General features: G+C 45.8%; 1 protein-coding gene across 3 annotated transcripts in view; it reads right to left on the bottom strand.

Annotated features, from left to right (window-relative positions):
• Positions 1-618: 618 nt before the first annotated feature.
• The window catches only part of mapk8ip2 (mitogen-activated protein kinase 8 interacting protein 2), a 28,335-nt gene continuing 13,820 nt past the window's right edge, over positions 619-15,133 (bottom strand). For 2 of the 3 annotated variants that reach the window (XM_052060222.1, XM_052060220.1), the window contains 12 exons: positions 8,362-8,607; positions 8,193-8,271; positions 7,568-7,771; positions 5,182-7,396; positions 4,904-5,112; positions 4,605-4,680; positions 4,205-4,377; positions 3,839-3,948; positions 3,539-3,661; positions 3,125-3,195; positions 2,951-3,049; positions 619-1,900 (listed from right to left, as the gene is read on the bottom strand). In XM_052060222.1, the coding sequence (XP_051916182.1) occupies positions 1,828-1,900; positions 2,951-3,049; positions 3,125-3,195; positions 3,539-3,661; positions 3,839-3,948; positions 4,205-4,377; positions 4,605-4,680; positions 4,904-5,112; positions 5,182-7,396; positions 7,568-7,771; positions 8,193-8,271; positions 8,362-8,580 (3,651 nt within the window). In that variant the 5' untranslated portion in view covers positions 8,581-8,607 and the 3' untranslated portion in view covers positions 619-1,827. The remainder of the gene's footprint in view (positions 1,901-2,950; positions 3,050-3,124; positions 3,196-3,538; positions 3,662-3,838; positions 3,949-4,204; positions 4,378-4,604; positions 4,681-4,903; positions 5,113-5,181; positions 7,397-7,567; positions 7,772-8,192; positions 8,272-8,361; positions 8,608-15,133) is intronic. The other variant, XM_052060221.1, reaches the window with a different exon arrangement.

A 15,133-nucleotide genomic window follows, 5' to 3' on the forward strand; every position in this document is an offset into this window, starting at 1 on the left:
GGAAAAGCCAGATTTTTTTTTAACCCTTTCATGCACCCTGTTACCTGATATAACAAGCTGTCCACTGCAGTGACCACTGTCCCTGAAAGGGTTACGAATAACTTCCCTGTAATTTCAGGAAAAAATATGCAATACTACAGAAAAAGGTCCTACTAATTTGAGAAAGTCGGAAAAAGTTAACTTTTTTTGTCCTATTTTTAAAAGAACAGTTTTTGACAGGAAAAAAAGTTTAATGTGTGATGGTAAAAGTCCTAGTTGGGGGAGTAAAGCGTCCTATTTGAGAAGAATAAAAAAAAATTAAGAGTTTTCATGTGAAAAAGTCGAATTTACGGCAGTTAAATCACACTATTATTAGGGAGGAAAAGCATTATATTTTCAGAATAAAAGATCCATATATTTAAGAAAAATCTATCATCAGCCACATAGCATAATTGCCTCAGTCATTTTTAAAAAATTGGGGGAAAACAAGATAACTATTTTTAGAACACATATCGGAATATTTTATTGAGTCTTTTTTCTTTCTGTTAGTTGTTGACCCATCTGGTTGAAGTTTTTGTCACAATATCAATGATAAAATACTACGGTGTCTGTTAAAAAGAGGGGGGGGGGGGGGGGGGGTTCTTGCTTTCCAAAAATAATGAAAATTGATTTAAGCAATTCTGCTATGTGGCTGATGATATGAAAAGGTGCATTATTTTAAAGTTGTAAATGACAAAAGTCATAACCTTGTGAGAGTGTTGTAATTTTGAGAGAATAAACTACTAGTAAGTACATCCTCGGACAGAATTTTGGAACATGACAAGAAAAATCGACCTAATGAATATTAGGAAGAGGGCAGTGAACTGCTCGCAGTTTCTGTTTTTGTACAGATATTTTGCCAAATTTTCTAACCATTCCTCCTAAGAAGAAGAGTGTAGCAAAGGAATTAATCAAAGCTATAACACTTGCCAGGTGTGTTAAAATAACTTCTAAACTGTGTGCTGCTCTCAATGAAAACATGGACAATTGACTGAAAGTGAAATGTAGTATTTTATTATATTATTATCATACCCTATGTTTTATATAGTGCAACTTGGGGAGTGATTTTTTATTTTTTTAACCAGTCATCTGGGCTTTTTCCCTCATAATATTACATTTTTTTACCCACTCACATTATAACTTTATTCTTTTTGGTCATTTTAGGAATATTTTTTTCTTTTCAGTGTGGCACCTAATACTACCAAGTTGTATTGTCTAAAATGATTCCAGTTCATGATATCGACATGATGTTCCTCTGCCTTGAGCAACCGCGAGAAAACTCTCCGCTTCCTTTATGAGTGTGGCTGAGGCGCCTGTTTGAAAGTCTACTTCCTATACATCTATTTACAGCACACCTTATTGTACGCAACACTGAGGTAAGCTCACTGCACTCTCTGCCACTACTCTGCTGCCGTGTGACTACCAGTAGAAACCCAACCAGCCTGAAACATGAAAACAAATACATATTTACAAACCTTAACGAGCCGCTCGCCCAGGTTCCTGAATACGTGTCACTGTGCGTAGTGAATCCTACGAGCCATGCATTGGGAGACTGACTGATCGCTAGTAGGTACTGTAGGTACAGTAGTTAGGTCGGTGAATGACATGTCAGAGCAGGAACCTTCAAATATCTCAGCACTTTTCAGTTTCTCTCATAGAAAACGGTCAAAGGAACCATTTCATTGAGATGGAGAGAAGATGGATCTGCTGTTGAACTGAAGAACCCAGTCTGAGAGGAGCAAGTAGAAGAAGAAGAAGAAGAAGAAGCCCTCTGATGGCAAAGTGGATGAGCGTACAAGGCAATGCGTCTTACTCCAGATAGATGTCCTCAGTGGGGCAGGCGTACTCCACGTGCTCCTGGTAATATTCCTGGAAGGCCCGACTAAGTAAAAGAAAGGGAATGAAATGTCTTTGCCGCTTGTTAGTGAAATGTTAACACATATACACAGATGAAGATGAATGTGTCCATATTTCCAAAGTCATACCATAGGAACCGAAAGAAAAATAACATTGGTTAATAGCAAATTTTAATCTGAGATGGCGTTGTGTGTCCCAAAGCGTATTTTTGACATTGATTTTGAAAAATGTCTTTAGTTTATTTCTAGCACATCTGGTTTTTAAGATATTTTCATTGTTTTTGTTTTTAAGTTTGACCTACAAAAGCTTGCGCTGTATAACGTTTCCGGGGGGAAAAAAATATTTTTTTTTCTGAATCCAACCATGAATTCCTAAATAGTACTAAATATATTACTATACACATATTATTATTATTACAATACACATATTATTATTGTTATTATTCTATTTTTTAATGTTGTTGTTTATTTATTTATTTTTAAATCCGATGTGCTTGAGACAAAAACGAGGACAGCCTCGGTATCAGCAGAAGAAATGAATGTAGAAAACAATACCTTCATCTTTGATTTAAAAAAAAAATGTAAAAAATCATTGACCAGTCTAATTTGCTTTTGGCTCAAACTATGGCCCATCATAAAACCTGATGGTCACCGACCCAACACCAAAACGGCACAATTATCAAGACATCATGAGGACAAAACTATTGGGAAACAGTAGAGACAAGAATATTTGGACACCATAACAACAACAGTACAGAATGGGGACACCATGTGGACAAATGAATTGGCCCACTGAGGACAAACGTTCATTTGCCCTTATTCAATTACTGTCATTTTATCCAGATTCGACCAAACACATCACATCACATCATCACTTATTTGCAAACGTAAGGTGGAGTATTTTCTTGTTTCGATTTTTGTTTTTACGCTTCAAAGTAGTTGCCTTCTTTTTCCACTAGTAAGACGGTTAAGGAAGTTTTTTACGAACACCGTGTATAGCGAGAGTAAGACAAACCTAGCAGATTATTTCCTTTTTTCGTTGCATTGTTTTTCAACATAAGAGGATTTGCACTCACCCAACACACTCCGCTACAGGTCGCATGGATTCCTGGGAGACAAACACGTGACACGCAAACCGGCTCAGCATGGGGTGCTTAGTGATGAAGCCAAAGTAGCTAAGCAAAAGAAGAGCAAAAATCAGGCTGTACATTGGCAGCGGCGGATAACGGGGAGAGAATGTGTCCGGTTACCAGTTGTTCCTGGGATGACAACCGCAGAAGGAGATGTTCTTCATCTGGAAGAAGTGACTGCATCTGTCAAACTGATGACAAAAGACAAACAAAGCATTCTATCAACTGCATTTATCAGTTTTTGAGTTGGATCGAGGTTTTGATGGCCGTTTCTTCTGATAAACCTCATTCCTTAGTGTCCCAAATCAATTTTATAACTACTACACATGTCAAGCTTTCTATTCTTCAATCATGACCAACAGCATACCACAAGAATAGGAGCCAGTTATTGTGCTATGGAAAGCCGTTTGAGAATGAATTCAATATCCTTCATAGCCATCTTACTTGTAGCATATTTTCTACTTCTGGTGCCCAAGTCATTTGACGAGCACACTGAATTTGAGCAAGTCTCTACAGGCTCTATGTTATTATCACCTCGTCCAGACAGTCGTATTCATCTTCCAGACTCATGATCAGCTTCACTCCTTGCAAGCTGATCTCCAACTCACACAGGGAGGGTGGTCGCACGTGTACGGTCCGTTTCCTGGACAGTGCAATCTTTCGCAAAAGAGATAGGGTCACAAATAACACAGAGGTTTTTCACACACACACACGCACACACACTCACACACCTACACACACACACACAAAAACCTTTCCTAAATTCAAGTGCTTGTAAACCAAAGTACCATCACACAAAAATGTGTGTCTGTTGTGTTTCACTGTTTTGTTTACCTTCTGCATGGCAGCACAAAGAATTCCATTGCCTTGATGTTGAGGGACTTCGACGGAACCCAAGAACTGCACGTCAAATGTCTCTATCCATGCTGGATTACGTTTCATGGCTGGACAGGACAGGAGTACAAGTGTCGAATTTGGATCCGGCACCCACAAAATGTTGATGCTTTTTTTTTCTTAAGTTCTCATCCAAACGTTGATGAAAACCAAATGCAGGGGCATTTATGTATAGTGAAGTAGTATAGTCGTATAGGTAGTAGTAGTATAGGTAGTTATTGGCATTATAAGGTCCTCTTAGCACACACTTTCAGAAAAAAATCTTGAACCTTGAAAAAAAAAATCAATCCAAGGTTCTGCGCTCACCCAACATCTCTTTGGAGTGTCCAATGACCTCGTGGGCATAGAAAGCGGGGAAGATTCCGCATTCTCCTGTACGCATGTTGTAGCCTCTGTACCAGTAGTCGTCCTCTTCTTCTTCCACGTAGAGAGGGTCGTCCACATCCAGCTCCAGTTCGTCGGCGTGTCTGGGGATAAACCTACACAGGGAGGTTCAGGGATTACAATACCACAAATCACTTCCGTCCATTACTGTATCTCCACCCAAATGTGGCAGGTGAGCTGCAACCTGTGCCAATTGGCTTTTCAGCAAGAAGCCGGGTATACCCTGGATTGGTCTCAAGACAAATGCAGCCCACATATAGATAAACAACAATTTTATTGACGAGGGACTTGTCCGAAGATGTCATTCAACAATGTATCTCACCTGTACACTGCCCTGTGTGTTTGGTCCCTCTCCTCCCCATTGATGGTGCAGGAGAAAAGGCCAAAGGATTCGGTACCTATGTGAAAAACGGTCAGTCAGAAGTTGTCCTAAATATTTTACAACGTTTAAACAACACTAATGCAGGATCCTATCATCTTGTTCAAAAATACCCCCCAAAACAAAAGTGAGAGCCATCACAGAATGGCCCTCTGACTATTGAACGACAATGTTCACCTAATAGCAGTCCTATGTGAGCAAATGACCAAAGCAAAACATTATTAGTGTGCTATGTGACTCACTAGAGGAGCGTGATGTGCTGTTGACAAAGACGTTGAGAAACTTCTTGGAAAACGGGAGGTCCGCCTCAGGGGACGAGTCTTCAGAAGAACTGAGCATCGCTGGCCTCACCTCCTCTCCATCGCAATAATAATCCGCCTGACCCATTCGCAAAGGCTCTTCGTCGCATAGTGTGGAGAGCTCGCTGTCATCGCTCAGGACTGAAGTGCACCTGAGAAGATGAAGGCTTTTAAATACAATAAACAAAACCTGTCCCAAATGATAATCTGTCATAGCATACCTTCTGAGGCTCACTAGTTCCAGAGTTGTGTTCTCATCAACCACAAGTGTGTATTTCATGGAGTCATAAGCTAGTCCATCGTCTTCACTGGGTGGCTTCGGAGAAAGGGCCTTCTCACATGGCGGGAGGTTACGGTCCGGGCAAGGATGTTCCGGCATGCAGGGGTCGGAGGGAGGTGAACTGTCAAGCTGTGAATCGCTACCCCTGTAGGACCGTCTCCTCAAGTCATCCAAGAATGGGTACGAGTCCCCTTGGTCATCTTCTTCATCATTGTCTGTGGAATAAGTGAGGCTGAAGCAACGGTTGGTCTGAGCAGTCGGTATGTCCAGTGTCAGCCTGTGTTTGACCTCAGTGATTCGTTCAAGAGAAGCGGATGAGCGACTTGTCGTCTGGGGCTCCATCTCTCGTCCAATGTCTTTATCACTTATGATACTCTTGCAAAGGCTCGTAGAGTCCATGTGCTTCCTTTCCTCTGGCATTGTAAAGTCATTATTTGGCTCACCGCTTTCCTCTGGTCTCACGGTGTTCTTGGAGAGTTTATCTGTTACGTTCTTTGCAGTGGTGGAGACTTTGATGGCGCATGATGCGTAATCTCTGGTTTCTTGTGAATTCTCTGCACAGTGATCCAGACTCAGTGGTTTGATTGTGTGACCGGTGGGGTTACACATATACAGGCAAGTGTTCATGGCAACACCTTCATTGGAAGGCTCCACCATCTTAATTCTCTGACATTCCTCAGCCTTTTTCAGTCCTTCACCATCCTTCTCTGAAATAACCATTTCTGGCTCATCATCAGCAAAACTATCTCCGTCACCAATTTCTGAGGATGGTGAAATGGTATCTGACACAGACGCCTCCCTCTTGAAGCACTCCTCAGGACAACTAATTGGGTAGGAGCCTTCTGATATCATCCTGTTGACCAAATTGCTCAGCAGCCAGGGCGAGTCCGAGTTTTCACTCAGGTCATCCTCACTTTCTGATTCTGAATCCCCTTCACTAGTTTCATCGTAATCATCTGTGGCAGGCATAAGCTTGGGTCCCACTGGAAGGTAGAAGGACCGTTTGAAGCACTCAAGGCCGTGGTCGGGTTCTATCTTGAGCACCATTTGTCTGGACATGATGTCCTCGCACTGTTGAGGAGGAAGGGTTTCATCTGGGTCAGCCTGATGATCACCAGACAGATCTTCATCCATGTTCTTTAGCTCAATCAGAGCCTGGTCATCAGTGTATGATTTGGGTGGCAAAAAGTGGGAGTCAACAGGGAATGGTGTGGCGACCGTTGGTGAGGGTAAAGGTGATGGAGAGGGTAGAGGAGAACCTTCTTTGATTGGGTCAGGCTGGCCCAAAATTAGAGATTCTTTGATTCCCACAATCCCACTGTCCTGCTCTAACTCTGTATCTGGGTCTAGTTCTTGGTCTGATGTAGGTGAGCTTGCTTCTTCGATGGAGTTGGTGAGGTGAGAGGAGCGTCCACTGCTGCTATCATCACTAGTCAAGTCGAGCTCCGTTTCTGAGATAGATGAGATCATATTTGAGTGCACGGGACCTTCGCAAGCAAATGATATGTCCCCATCAAGCTCAGAGTCAGAGCCTGGGGAGCTCAGTTCCTTATCCAGGTCTGAAGTCACGTAACCTTGCTGGTTCATGTCTGCGATCCCAGGATCTGAAGACGGAGAATGGGAATCATGTGCCGCGACCACTGGAGCAGCCAAGGCTGGAGAATCAAAACTTTTGGACTGGTCAGTAGCATCTGAGTGACTGGACACAAAGCCAGATAAGGCAGCCAGCTCGTAAGGTTCAATGCATGGGAATTCCACATACGATGAGGGGTTCTCCTTGCACACCATATCATATGTCTCCTTGCGCATAAACTCAACTTCAAAGTCCTTGTCCAGCTCATCTTCAGACAAGGGGGTGTCGGCACCATCATTGCCTCCCAAAGGAGCAGTAGATGACAAGCAGTGACTGGTTCCATCTGGATCCAGGTCATTCACAGCTTCCATTCCAGATTCGCTTGTTATTGTGTATGTGTCAGTGGCGAGGCGATTTAAGTGTTTGTGGTTGTGGCCGTTGTTGAGGTCATGGTCCACCTCTGTGTCTGAACAGTGGGAATGCTCATCAACAGAAGGTACTCTGGTGGTGTGGCTTAAAAGGTCGGCCTTAGGTTGAGTGGCATCCTCAGGGCAAGGGTGGGACTTGAATTGACCAAATGAGCCTGAGAAGATAACATTTACAGAGAAAAAGCAATTACTTCAAAGTAGAATAAAAGATGGTTTATAGAAATATGTGGTATGAGATACACAATTTACAGTAATCAGTTGGTAGGTATCACCAATGTTGGATGAAAAGAGTTGTAAACTAGCTGGGCAGGCCTTTTTTCTGTTACCGTATTCAAGCCTCTCCCGCCTGTTGCCCTCCATGTCACAGAGGAGGGGCCTGTGAGGGGAATGGGGGTTCCCACCCTCCTCTGCTTGTTTTGCTGGAGTACCTTGACTCTGGGACCCTGGTGGCTGGGAAAGGGATGAGGCTGAAAATTGGCCTGTCACATTGCTACCATCCTCCAGACATGTGTGGGTTGGAGTCATGCGGCCTGGAATTGGAGTAAGAATAGGTCGTGAGGACAAATTCTCATTGATAGAACACTGTATATTTTTAATTGACACAAACTAAAGCTCCTGATTGCCCAAGACGTTACAAAATAATTATAAATAGTAAAATTAAGTCAAATGAATATGAAAATTAAAGCAGCACCGTCACACCCTTTGACATGCACGACACTGCGCTATATTAGATGGCGTTGGCAACAAAAACGTCACAATTTTGTATCATCCATCTGTCAGGTAGTACTGGTACCTCTCTCAAGTACCACACCTGGAATGTGACCAAAATGGTCTTTTCGACCCAAAATAACTTATTATATATAATACAGAGTGAGTTTTGAATGGTCCTACTATATCTGTATGGTGTATTTCTCTGCATTTTGAGACCTCCGAAATGAAGCCTAATCTCACCCTGTGTCGATGGGTTGTGCAAAGAGTCCTGCAAGCTTGCTTTCTTTGGTGACAGACTGCTGTTGTTGTTCAGTGAATCCTAATGACAAAAAAATGAACAGAAATGCATCAGTTTCACTTGGATATTCTGTACATGACATATAGTAGTTTTCTTTATGTTAACGTATACCTGCGATACTGCCGTGGTGAGGTTTAGTGTAGTCGGTCTGCTTTTCAGGGTGCCGAGAATGGGCGAGGGGGGAGGTGACGCTGAGGGAGACGGCGGTGCATCAGGGTCCACCTCCTCCTCTTCCTCCTCTTCCTCCTCCTCCTCATCATCCTCATCTTCGTCGTCAATCATTTCGAACTCCTGGAAGTCGTCCTGGAAGGAGCACACTGGGTGGTGCATGTCGTTCTTCTCTAGAATGAGGGAGTCCTGACAGAGAGAGTGGATGGTATCAAGTTAATGCACTCAAGCAGCGCAGTTGGTGGTATGCATGTTTATTTAAGTGCCTTGTGCTCTAACAGCATGTACAACAGAAAACAAAGAATGCCATCAGTCATATTCAGTAAAACCCCACACATTCACAGCTCCGGACTCATGATTTTTGGTTGGTAACCAACGGACAGTTAGGACGGCAGAAAAAATCGTTGGCACCGCCCTACCCACTCTTGAGGACTTGCACACTGCAAGAATCAAGACAAGGGCACGGAAAATCCTCCTGGATCCCCCGCACCCTGCCCACCACCTTTTTCAGCCACTCCCCTCAGGCAGACGCTACAGATCCATGCGCACCAAATCCAGTAGACACTTAAACAGCTTCTTCCCTCTAGCCATTAACTCCTTAAACAGTCACTGACGTAGTCACTCTTCTTGCAACACAAAATGGTACTACAAAACTACTGGTTACTCTAAAATGGTTCAATGATTTTGTTGTTTACGATGATACTAGTGCAGCGTGTTATACCGGAGACAAATTCCTTGTGTGTTCTACATACTTGGCCAATAAAGATGATTCTTATTCTGATTCTGATCTCAGTTTTTGATGAAATGTTCTTATATTTGCTGTTTTTGTGCTCAGTCCAAACCAATAAAAGTATTATTTTGCCACCTGTGGATTCTTGCTGTTATTACTGTAGGTGCTATCACCCATTTTTTTCTTCATCATATGTGGTGCATATCACTCTTGAAAATCAGTCAAGGTGTTAAAAATCCATTGACAATGTGCAGTACAGCCGTGAGGAAGCTCTGCAAAAAACACAGTGAGTGACTAAACAATGTGGATGAAAAACAAAGAGCCGGGGAGGGTTGATGACAAATCAATTTGACATGCGGCTCAGGTTTCAGGAGTTCAAGTTTTACGGGAAGGCCCAATGAACAGACCACACCTTCATCCCCATATTTGAGTACACGGGCTATTGATATTCAGTGGTGTACTGCACTGCATCATGTTGCGAGTTGTTTCTGATAATATAATGACTGGTGACTAGGGGTGGGTCGAGTGGCAAAAAAAATTGTATTCAAGTAAGATAGCTACTTTAGAATAACATGCCCCAAGTAAAAAGTAGTCGTCCAAATAATAATTTGAGCTAGAGTGAGTATTTAGTGAATGCTTCTAGCTAATGATGCTAGTGGTTTTCGATTGATTCACGAACCAGAGTCAGAGTGTAAAGTGATGTTATGTAACTTTGCTGGCAACCAGTCAAGAACAAAGTCTGTCTTTTTCACAGTGTGGATGGATGGATGGATGGATGGATACTCTTGTACTAATGACTCATTATGTTTTTGGGCAGAGGCCCTGTGCTCATCTGGTTCTACATGTCAAACTCAGTGGTGTAACCCTCCAGAGAGGCAGCAGTTATATTTCACAACATGACACATCATCCATCTTCTCCAGGGAACCTTACATACGCCAGATGACAAAATTACTGGGACATAATCTGTCATGGGCGTTGACGAGCTCTCAGATCCTACTGCACCCTCTGGATTGGTCACCAGCCAATTGTAGGGAAATTGCACCAATCTCTCATCGAAAAACATTACATGTGGCCACCATCCAATGAAGCAGTGTTTTGATGACAAAATGCAAGATCACAGCCATTGGTGAAGTCAACTTCATATACTTTTGTGGATTTGATATGTATTTTTACAAGAGATGATTGATCAGGTTTGGAGTCTGCACGACGCAGCAGTTTTCTCTGGCTCTCGCACAGCTGTCTTTTTTTAATGGACCAATCAAAAGCTCTCACATCACAATCCAGCTGACTCCGGCTTTATGTGCCACACAAACACCCAATCCTGTGTTGTGTAAGTGCCACTCATCCAGAGGATGATGATCATAATACCAATAATGGGTTCTGTCAGGATGCATCTGTTTGCAAGGCCACCAAAACAAAACAACAAAAAAAATATTAATATAAATAGAAATGGTGTGTATGTGGGAAAAGGGACACCATCCATCCATCCATCCATCCATCATCTACCGCTTATACGGGGCCGGGTCGCGGGGGCAACAGCTTTAGCAGGGAAGCCCAGACTTCCCTCTCCCTAGCTACTTCTTCCAGCTCTCCCCAGGGGATCCCGAGTCGTTCCCAGGCAAGCTGGGTGACATAGTCTCTCCAGCGTGTCCTGGGTCTTCCTCGGGGTCTCCTCCCGGTGGGACATGACCGGAACACCTCACCGGGGAGGCGCTCAGGAGGCATCCGAATCAGATGCCCAAGCCACCTCATCTGGCTCCTCTCGATGTGGAGGAGAAGCGGCTCGACTCTGAGCCCCTCCCGGATGACTGAGCTTCTCACCTTATCTCTAAGGGAGAGCCCGGACACCCTGCGGAGAAAACTCATTTCAGCCGCTTGTATCCGGGATCTCGTTCTTTCGGTCACGACCCATAGCTTGTGACCATAGGTGAGGGTTGGGACGTAGATCGACCGGTAAATTGAGAGCTTCGCCCTTTGGCTCAGCTCCTTCTTCACCACGACAGACCGATACAACGTCCGCATCACAGCAGACGCTGCACCGATCCGCCTGTCGATCTCCCGCTCTCTCCTACCCCCATTCGTGAACAAGACCCCAAGATACTTGAACTCCTCCACTTGGGGTAAGATCTCCTCCCCGACCCGGAGGGGGCACTCCACCCTTTTCCGACTGAGGACCATGGTTTCAGATTTGGAGGTGCTGATTTTCATCCCAACCGCTTCACACTCGGCTGCGAAACGCTCCAGTGAGAGTTGGAGAGCCCCGTTTGAAGCAGCCAACAGCACCACATCATCTGCAAAAAGCAGGGATGCAATACTGAGGCCCCCAAAACGGACCCCCTCAACGCTTCGGCTGCGCCTAGAAATTCTGTCCATAAAGGTTATGAACAGAATCGGCGACAAAGGGCAGCCTTGGCGGAGTCCTACCTCCACTGGAAACGATTCCGACTTACTGCCGGCAATGCGAACCAAACTCTGACATCGGTGGTATAGTGACCGAACAGCCCGTATCAGGGGGTTCGGTACCCCATACCCACGAAGCACCCCCCACAGAACTCCCCGAGGGACACGGTCAAACGACTTCTCCAAGTCCATAAAACACATGTAGACTGGTTGGGCGAATTCCCACATACCCTCAAGGACCCTGCTAAGGGTGTAGATCTGGTCCACTGTTCCACGGCCGGGACGAAAACCACACTGCTCCTCCTCAATCTGAGGCTCGACTTCCTGACGGACCCTCCTCTCCAGCACCCCTGAATAGACCTTACCAGGGAGGCTGAGGAGTGTGATCCCTCTGTAGTTGGAACACACCCTCCGGTCCCCTTTTTTAAAAAGAGGGACTACCACCCCGGTCTGCCAATCCAGAGGCACTCTCCCTGTTGTCCACGCGATGTTGCAGAGGCGTGTCAACCAGGACAGCCCCACAACATCCAGAGCCTTGAGGAACTCCGGGCGGATCTCATCCACCCCTGGGGCCTTGCCACCGAGGAGCTTTTTAACCACATCGGTGACTTCAACCACAGAGATAGGAGAGCCCACCTCAGAGTCCCAAGGCTCTGCTTCCTCCAAGGAAGGCGTGTTGGTGGAGTTGAGGAGGTCTTCGAAGTACTCTGCCCACCGGTTCACAACGTCCCGAGTCGAAGTCAGCAGCGCCCCATCCCCACTGTACACAGTGTTAGTGGTGCACTGCTTCCCCCTCCTGAGACGTCGGATGGTGGACGAGAATTTCCTCGAAGCCGTCCGGAAGTCGGCTTCCATGGCCTCACCGAACTCTTCCCACGCTCGGGTTTTTGCCTCGGCGACCACCGAAGCCGCGGCCCGCTTGGCCAATCGATACCCGTCAGCTGCCTCTGGGGTCCCACAGGCCATAAAGGCTCGATAGGACTCCTTCTTCAGCTTGACGGCATCCCTTACTGCTGGTGTCCACCAGCGAGTACGGGGGTTGCCGCCATGACAGGCACCAACCACCTTACGGCCACAACTCAGATTGGCCGCCTCAACAATAGAGGCACGGAACATGGTCCACTCGGACTCAATGTCCCCCGTCTCCCCCGGAACATGGGAAAAGCTCTGTCGGAGGTGGGAGTTGAAACTCCTTCTGACAGGGGATTCCGCCAGACGCTCCCAACAAACCCTCACTATACGTTTGGGTCTGCCAGGACGGACCGGCATCTTCCCCCACCATCTGAGCCGACTCACCACCAGGTGGTGATCAGTTGACAGCTCCGCCCCTCTCTTCACCCGAGTGTCCAGAACATGCGGCCGCAAATCCGATGATACAACTACAAAGTCGATCATCGAACTGCGGCCTAGTGTGTCCTGGTGCCAAGTGCACATATGGACACTCTTATGTTTGAACAAGGTGTTCGTTATGGACAATCCGTGACGAGCACAGAAGTCCAATAACAAAACACCACTCGGGTTCTGATCGGGGGGGCCGTTCCTCCCAATCACGCCCCTCCAGGTCTCACTGTCATTGCCCACGTGAGCATTGAAGTCCCCCAGCAGAACAAGGGAGTCCCCAGCAGGAGTACTCTCCAGCACACCCTCCAGGGACTCCAAAAAGGGTGGGTATGCTGAGCTGCTGTTTGGTGCATATGCACAAACAACAGTCAGGACCCGTCCACCCACCCGAAGGCGGAGGGAGGCAACCCTCTCGTCTACCGGTGTGAACCCCAATGTACAGGCACTGAGCCGGGGGGCAATGAGTATGCCCACACCTGCTCTGCGCCTCTCACCGTGAGCAACTCCAGAGTGAAAGAGAGTCCAACCCCTCTCGAGAGAATTGGTATCAGAACCCAGGCTGTGTGTGGAGGCAAGTCCGACTATATCCAGTCGGAAATTCTCTGCCTCACACACCAGCTCGAGCTCCTTCCCTGCCAGAGAGGTGACATTCCATGTCCCAAGAGCTAGCTTCTGCAGCCGAGGATCGGACCGCCAGGGTCCCCGCCTTTGGCTGCCGCCCAGCTCACATTGCACCCGACCCCTTTGGCCCCTCTCATGGGTGGTGAGCCCATGGGAAGGGGGACCCACGTTGCCTCTTCGGGCTGTGCCCGGCCGGGCCCCATGGGTGTAGGCCCGGCCACCAGGCGCTTGCCAACGAGCCCCACCTCCAGGCCTGGCTCCAGAGGGGGGCCCCGGTGACCCGCGTCCGGGCAAGGGAAACCGAGATCCATTTATCGTAATCATCATTGGGGTCTTTGAGCCGTGCTTTGTCTGGCCCCTCACCTAGAACCTGTTTGCCATGGGTGACCCTACCAGGGGCATAAAGCCCCAGACAACTTAGCTTCTAGGATCATTGGGACACACAAACCCCTCCACCACGGTAAGGTGACGACTCACGGAGGGGGAAAAGGGACACATGATAGAAAACTGACTTTTTAATTATTAAATTCAAAGAGTTGCGTCTGGAAGGCCTGCCTATTCATCCAGTGTGAAATGACACAACCAAGTAAATCTTTTGTTGTCTATTTCTGAAAAGATTTTTGGATGCAAGACCTAATGAATTTTGCCAAATTGTGGTTCCTTTACCTCATATTTGTTTCCACACAAATGTTTTGGCAGCGAGGCTTTACCGAGATGTGCCATGTTCAAGTGACGGCCAGAATCCACCGTCTGAAACACTGTCGTGTCAAAATTATGACGCAAGCAGAGCCGCAGAGTTTTGTTTGGTCCACAGATTTGTATTGGCTAACAGCGTTAGCTTCCAATAAATGGCATATGCTTGTATACAGTCGACCCTCGGGATATCACGTTCCTTTATTCGGAATGAGTACATTGCAGATTTTTTTTTTGTACAGCACAGTTACTCAAATACAAGCTTCCAGTAAAGTAAACAAACTGTTAGCTAGGTGAACCACTCTTTAATAGTACATCCTCATACATTTTATAACATGCTTACATCATGCCAGACCTGCCTCTGAAAGTCAAGAAACACATTCACAGTCATAGTTAATAGGGTCTACGATGGTGACCTCAAGTAGACAGTGGAAGTAATAGAAACTGAAGGCTTGGCGATGAAGTGCGAACTCCACGAATGAAAATAAGACACTTTCATTGTCATTACTGGGGTTCATCTGTACACACAGAACACATTTGCTCCCCAGGTCATTGTCATTAATTAACACACAAACAGGATTGCTTCACGGTCATACCAGTGGATAATTTGTTAGGGTTGCAGATATCCCTTTAATTGATATGTACTCTGGAAAAGCACCTTGATAGGGCAACACCCCTGATCAGTTAGCACAAATTGCTCATGCACGGAGGGAAAAAAAGTCAGCACAACTTTTACATGTCTAATTAGCAGACCCGCAAGACTAATTTGATGCCTCTGCTGCAGTCCAAAAGGTCATTAGATAGCAGTTTGAACACCATTAAGACAGTCAACGTCTTGTAATCATGCAAATCAGCCAGCCAAATCAAACACAATAAATATAAATACATAGTTGAACTTATTTAAACATACTTTTAAACACATTGTGAAT

The sequence above is a fragment of the Hippocampus zosterae genome, chromosome 3 (genome assembly GCF_025434085.1).
Source record: "Hippocampus zosterae strain Florida chromosome 3, ASM2543408v3, whole genome shotgun sequence".
Classification (NCBI taxonomy): domain Eukaryota; kingdom Metazoa; phylum Chordata; class Actinopteri; order Syngnathiformes; family Syngnathidae; genus Hippocampus; species Hippocampus zosterae.